This window comes from Notothenia coriiceps, unplaced genomic scaffold, assembly GCF_000735185.1.
Source record: "Notothenia coriiceps isolate Sejong01 unplaced genomic scaffold, NC01 NC01_scaffold00018563, whole genome shotgun sequence".
In the NCBI taxonomy this organism is placed as follows: domain Eukaryota; kingdom Metazoa; phylum Chordata; class Actinopteri; order Perciformes; family Nototheniidae; genus Notothenia; species Notothenia coriiceps.
The window spans coordinates 1-7,094 of NW_011351264.1; the positions used below are offsets into that span (position 1 = coordinate 1).

Genomic DNA, 7,094 nt, shown 5'->3' on the forward strand with positions numbered 1-7,094 from the left:
TGTGACACGAAAAAAAGGGGAAAATCGTGTTGGTGAACACGAATCAATAGATTAAATTAATTTCGTGACTATAACACGAAATGCTGTGAGACTGGGTTGTGTGTTAACCACAGACCTTATTTCAGGATAACAACCGAAAACATGTTCCAAAGAAAGGTTGACTTTAAGACGCTAAAATGCTAACTCATATCCAGGTTTGAGGACTCACTCCTGCAGCTCTCTATAGGGTGCAGCCTGTAAACATAAATCATACCTGCAAGAGACAGTAGGCGAAGACTCCTCATCCCAAACAAATGCTGCAGACCGAAATCTTGAACCTACACACACACACACACACACACACACACACACACACACACACACACACACACACACACACACACACACACACACACACACACACACACACACACACACACCATATGAGAACCCCAACTGTTTGTTTGACAACTTAAGAAGCAAAAACAAACGTATAACTTTGATATTAGTTCATCATTAATACTTTGAAGATTTATTGCAACAAATGTGTGCATGTTGTAAAATAATTTTTCAGAATCTTGTGGAGTCATAGTGACCATTATGATATCATGTGAGTTACCTGACAGCACCAGCGCAGATAGAGGCTCCTTAATGACGACATGGTGGACAGGTAGCCCAGCCCGGTGTCTGTGATCCGCACACACCTGAAAGTACACACAATACACACGTCATTATTGATTAATGAAATGAGACATAACACACACACACACACTATTTTAACAGACTGCATGTGCTCCAATTTGCAATTGTTGCTAACTTATACAGCATGTAAATATCAACGTACTCCACTCAGGACCATGTTCATTATCTACTGTACACCTGTACACCGACTCACTAAGGAGAAACATGTTATTTTCTTACACTTTTAAATGTTTTGCAACTTCCATAACTAGTCTTCTCTCAGATGAGCCAGAGTGAAACACTTTTGCCTGGTGTGTTCTTGAACAGGATTTGCTTTGGTCTTGTTCTAAAGTTGGTCCTGACAACAGCCCTGCACCAAACTAAACTCAACTTTTAAGGCTCACCCTGCTTAATGCAGCTCCAAATATATAGATTCACTGGCTCTAAAGCCGTCAAATATCCAAACTTGATGCAAGTGCAGAATGCTCTGAATATATTATGGCTTACTTTAATCAAATACTATTTTCACCAGAAAGCTTTCTTACTGTAAGGCATTGAGTTGACAGTCAATGCCTTTTATTAGAGAGTTAAAGGGGGACTCCTGTTACCCCTGTTAGTAATTATAAAAAAAAGAAAAAAAAGTCTTCTATTCAAGACTTTTACAGTTTGTGGCTTCTCACACCATTCTACACTAATAGCATTTAGAGTTACAGTTTTAGAATGTAAAGTTACAAGTGCAGAGTTTAAGCTTCGCCTTTCCGGCCAGAGGTTTGTTGTCCCAAAGTGTTGAACAAAGCGGTATAAAAACAGCTGTATTCTGGCAGCTATCGCACAAATGAACAAGTTGTAGCAGAGTCACACAGATGCCTATTTATTGATTTACTTCCTTGGAATGCTGATGTTTGTACTAGTGGTTTTTAAATGTGATTGAGCAGGGTGTTATTTTATAGAGATTTGTCTGTTGTTTGTGTTGTTTTAGAATGTGTGTCACAATGGATCCCTTTTCTTTTATCTGTAAACCAAATCTACCTATGGGTGCAAATAACTAATCCGAACCTGAGCCTTTGAAATGTCCCTGTCAGTCTGCTCACAGAGAGCCCCAGCCGCACACTAACCTGTCCAGCACCAGCTCCTCCAGCTTGTGCAGGTCACAGGCGATGTACTCCAGGGCCATGTCGGTGATGCGGGGGCACCAGGACAGGTCCAGGCTGCGGAGCTTCCTCAGGTTCTCAGCCACAAGCTCTACGCCGTCGTCTGTGATCTTGGAGCAGCCGGACAGGCTGAGGGCCGTCAGGTTGGGCAGGCTGTGCACCATGTTCACCACCCCGTGGTTGGTGATCTCCCAGCAGGAGTGGAGCCGCAGGGTGTGGGTGGTGTAGCCCTGCAGGCGGAGGTTAGTTTAGGTTAGTTCAAATAAAGCTCATTGAAGGCAATATGGAGCAGCTTCATTATGACCCATCACACTAAGTGTAAATCCAGTGGAGTAAAGTGACTAAGTACATATACTACTCAAGTATATATACTTCAGGTTAAATAATTTTACTTTTCACATTATTGTACTTTATACCTTTACTAAACTTCATTCTGTAGAAAATGTTGTTCTTTTTACTCTCTTCATTTTTTATATGTAGGCTACTAGAGTATTGCCATATAATATACTTATATATAAATTGTATAAAGTAATTCAAGTAAACCCAGATTTACCAGGTGCAACATAAATTAATAATTATAATACAATCATTTAAAAAGTATGGTGATCTAATGCGCCTTCAGCAGAAAAAGTGCTTTTACTTTTGATACTTAAAGTATAATTTGATGCAAATACTTTTATTAGCATCAAATTATACTTTTAATACCTTTACTTTTACTTAAGTAACATTTTGAATAGTGGACTTTTACTTGTCACTGAGTATTTTTACACTGTAGTATTGCTTCTTTACGTACATCTGAGTACTTCTTCCACCTCTGTGTAGTTCCACACTGGACAAAAATCCAACTGTTTTTGGTGGAGGCCGCCATGGCAATGCTAACTCTCAGGTCAGTCAGCACTGCAGCACTCTATGTCTACGAGTTAGTGTGACTGCAACATCACCAGTTCCTCTCCCAGTGGGTTAGCTAGGATCATTATTCAGTGGTGAAAAAAGTATTCAGATTCTTTACTTGACTAAAAGTACTAATACCACACCTGAAAAAAACTAAATTTAAGTAAAAGTACTGCATGGAGAATAGTACTTAAGTAAAAGTATTTAAGTAAAGTACAGGGAGTAAAGGTTCTCATTGCAGAAACATTTAAAAATAATAATATTTGAAAGCAAAAGCAGCAAATCTATACGTTGAACTGTGAAATATTTTTGAACAAAAAACGTCTTAACAAAATTGCTGCCAATTAATGTTCTGTTCCCCACTCATGGTTTTAGTTGCTTAAATATAATGTTGGATGGTTTAATCTTTACCAACAGTTTCTCCCTAAATAATGCGTGTCAAACTCGGAATTTCTAAAGTAACTAGTAACTAAATCTGTAAATGAAATGTAGTGGAATAACAGTGCAGCTTTTGCTTCCAAATGAGGTAGAGTAGAAGTATAAAGTAGTATAAAATGAAAATACTCAGTTGAAGTTAAATTACTTAAGTACAGTACTTGAGTAAATGTATTTAGTTACTTTCCATCACTGTAATTGTGATAGGGGTGGATGTTTGGATAGGTATAGTTATTCATCTTTAAAACAGATCCCTTGATGAACACAGGTCTCAGTGAGTGGATGTGATCAGTAGCTCTCTCTACCTGCTTGGCGGTGAAGTAGGCCATGGCGGTGTCGGTCACATGGTAGGCCTGCAGGCTGAGCTCGGACAGGTTGGGCAGCAGCTGAGAGATGGCAGCGATGGCGTCGTCCGCCACGTTGATGCAGTCGCTGACGCTGAGCGAGGTGAGGCGGGCGTTCAGGCTGGACCACAGCCCGGCCTCCGTGAAGTCGTTACAGCCCGACAGCTCCAGGTGCATCAGGCCCTGCATCTGCTCCAACATCACCTGGACACAAGATCAAATACTCAGTGACGGAGACTTGCTGGCGGGAGAGAGACGGTACCTGGCCAATCAGAGAAGCTGCAGAGGTCTGGGTTTTAGTCAGGGGGGAAATAGTTGTCTTCCAATGGTACGGTCAGGGGTCACCTCTGTTATCTAGCTTCTACCACTCTGTCCAATTATCCAGAGTCAGCACATAAAGAAAGATTCGGTTAAGCTTTAACTTTGAAATATAAAGAGGAAATGTTAAATGTATGGTCGTTTAACATCAATTGCAAACAATGTACTAAATAGATGAATGAGACAGTGATGGATGTGAGAACAGAGCAGCAGAGCTGTGAGTGTGACAGGATTCAGTCATTATACTGATACAGAGCATTCTTCTCAATGTAACATGTGAGCTGTTCTAGTACAGTGTGTTTTGGTAACAGAACATGTTGCATCTGAACACACAATGATGTATTCCTCTAATGTCATCATCTTTTAGATCTTTCTGTCATTTATTATCAAATGACCCTCAGTCAGATACATAACACATCATTGGCTCTGGCCTGTGTCTGGCCTGACTCAGAAACTGCTGGAATAACATTTTCATTATTTGCAATAAATAGTTTTTGTAAAAAGAAGCCGGATTAAATAACATTTGTATTTAAACACTTTGAGTATACTCTCTGAGCACGGACACCTATTCTACAATACTATCAAACTAAAGCCTACATTTATTTTAGAATACTATTTTTATTTTGCTTTAATTCTTCACAAATGGAATTCTCCAGTTTAAGATGCAACAAAACGGTAGTGCACACGCTGAACCCTGCAAAAGGGAAGTCCATATATATACTGTAGATCATGCAGCTTTCACCATGGCAACCATCCACTCATCCCAGAATAGCAGCCTAGCCTAGCAGGTATGAAGGGCCATCTGAGAAACACTATCAAGCCTCTGTGTTTCCAGCAATCGAATATGAAAGCATTCATTCAGAGACTATTAGAACAAAGCTGAACCAAAACTCTGACTGACTGACTGTCTGTCTTCCTCTGACCCCCCCACTAGTGAAGACCTGACCTGGAGATCAGTTCATATTGTGTTGAAATAACCTATTGAATTATATCTTATTGGCTCATAAGGAACATTTTTCAACAGCTGTGAATCCATTATTAAAACAATCTCTCACGGTTTGTGTTCATACTAACACTTTTTAAATCATAAGGTGATTTCTTCTTCTCTTGCAATACATGTATATCTTGGCTCGGTGACACTCAAAACAATATTTTAGGTCTATACTGAAAAAACTGAAAGGTTGAATGTAATTAAATGTATTATGTAAGCAGATTTCCCATAACTATATTAGGTTAGTTGAAAGCAATAATATTAAGTTGAAATACAAATGATCAGGTTCAACTTATTATTATTGCTTCCAAACTAACCTAATTACTAACCAACGAAATCTGTTGACATAATACACTTCCTATGAAATCAACGTTTCAGTTTTGTTTGTAAGAAGAAACAGAGGCTTGTTTAGAAAGTGAAGAGAAACAGGCAAAGTGAAAGATAATTGACACAAATTAAGTAATAAAGTATGGAGCATGAGTGAAGAGTTTCTGTGTGAACAAGTGAAGCTATAGGGCAGCATAGAGACATGATGGAAGAATTGCCAGAGCACTAATCTGTTACCAACTGCAGTATGGATTCACTAAACAGATGTGTTCTTTCAGAGCAATAATAAGCTGGTACCTGTCATGGCTGTCATTTCTCTCATGTTACTGTTTGTACAGTGTAAGAGTATTTTCTTTAAAACTGCCTTTTTCTGCAGTCAAGTCTTAGTGGTCATTTCACCTCTCTGTGCCTTTGTACCATAGCACTGAGAGAGGTAGGTGAGTTTACTTAAGGTTATTGTTGTTAATTCCAACAGATGGCCTATTATCTATTTATGGTGTAGATACTCTCACAGATATGTTCTGCTCAATGTCTATTTAAACATTTGTTTAACACATTTTCAAACATCAGACCCCATAGAGTAAATAGAAATGATACAACATTTTCAAGTTTGCAGTTGCAGTAGAAAGCAGGACATATATTTATCTCCTCCAATAAGAAGAATATTTTGGTTCTGTTCAAGTGTTCCTGACCAGGGCTGCCACTGTTGCTATTTATATATAGTCTATGCTGAGGCCTCGCAGAACAACTGAAATGTTGACTTTAATTAAATGTATAATATCAACAGATTTCACATAACTGTGTTAGGTTAGTTCAAAGTAATACTATTAACTTGAACTTAATATTTTGTATTTAAACTTCATAGTATTGCTTTCAACTGACCTAACAGTTACGTGAAATCTCTTGACATACATACATATATACTCTTTATATACATATATATACATAATACATTTAATTCAAGTTTCAGTTTCTCCAGTGCATGTTCCTGAGACTGCAAGAGGGAATAACATCCCATTAACCTCTTCCCGTCCGGACTCACCTCCAGCCCTGCGTCGGTGATGGTGGACCTCTTCAGGCTGACGGAGCGGACCCCCTTCTTGGACAGCGGGTAGTTGTCGATGAACTCACAAATGTCCAGGTCTGAGACGCCCACCAGGCAGAAAGACTGGAAGCCCCGCAGAGCGAAGGCCTGCAGGCTGACGAACTCCTTCTCCCCGCTGGGTAGCAGGGTGTACAGCTCCTTGGCGTGCAGGATGGGGGTCACCCCCTCCCAGAACTTGGGCTGGTACAGCACCTTGCGCCATGTCTTGCAGACCTGCGCCAGCATGCACTTCTCGGCCGTGGTGAAGTACCAGAGCAGCTGGTTCAGCAGCTTCTCGTCCAGCACCAGCTGGCGCTCCAGCAGCAGGGGCTTGGGGAGGGTGAGGGGGGGCAGCTGACGGAGGGACGGCTTCAGGCCCACCAGAGGCTTCCCGGGCTCCATGTCCAGCAGAGAGGAGGCTGGGTGGGGCAGGCCGGGGCCGTCCAGGTGGTGGTGGTGCTGGTAGGGCAGGGAGGAGGGCGGGGGGGGCAGGATGGAGGGTACCGAGGAGGACTGGCACAGGCGGTTCTTGGCGGCGGGGGTCCCCTTGGTGATGCTGGCGCTGCCCAGGCCGTTGGGCTGGCTGGGGGGGAGCTTCACCATGCCGTTACGAGTCACACAGGGAGACTTCAGCTCGCTGGGGGAGGACATGTTCAACATCGGGAACCTGGGGGGTAGAGGAGAGAGCTGTTACAAACTGAGAACATCTGGACCAGGACTTATTAAGAGGAGGGGGGGGTGCTTTGGCACTATGACAACACTAATAATATACAACCTAACATGTAGCTTCCTATCAATGACATCGCAGAGAGGCTCTGTGATTCATCCAATCAGATGTGCCCTTCTATAATGTAACCAATAATGAGGAGCCAGCATTACTCCCTGTTCTTATA

The 7,094-nt window shown here is 41.5% G+C and overlaps 1 protein-coding gene across 1 annotated transcript; it reads right to left on the reverse strand.

Moving 5' to 3' along the window:
• Nucleotides 1-253: 253 nt before the first annotated feature.
• On the reverse strand, nucleotides 254-6,864 carry fbxl16 (F-box and leucine-rich repeat protein 16; the record flags this gene model as incomplete). The annotated part of the gene is made up of 5 exons (XM_010777751.1): nucleotides 6,160-6,864; nucleotides 3,443-3,685; nucleotides 1,776-2,041; nucleotides 599-683; nucleotides 254-317 (listed from the first exon to the last, which is right to left on the reverse strand). Coding segments are annotated over exons 1-5 (1,360 nt in total), but the record flags the coding sequence as incomplete, so codon positions are not given.
• Nucleotides 6,865-7,094: the final 230 nt, after the last annotated feature.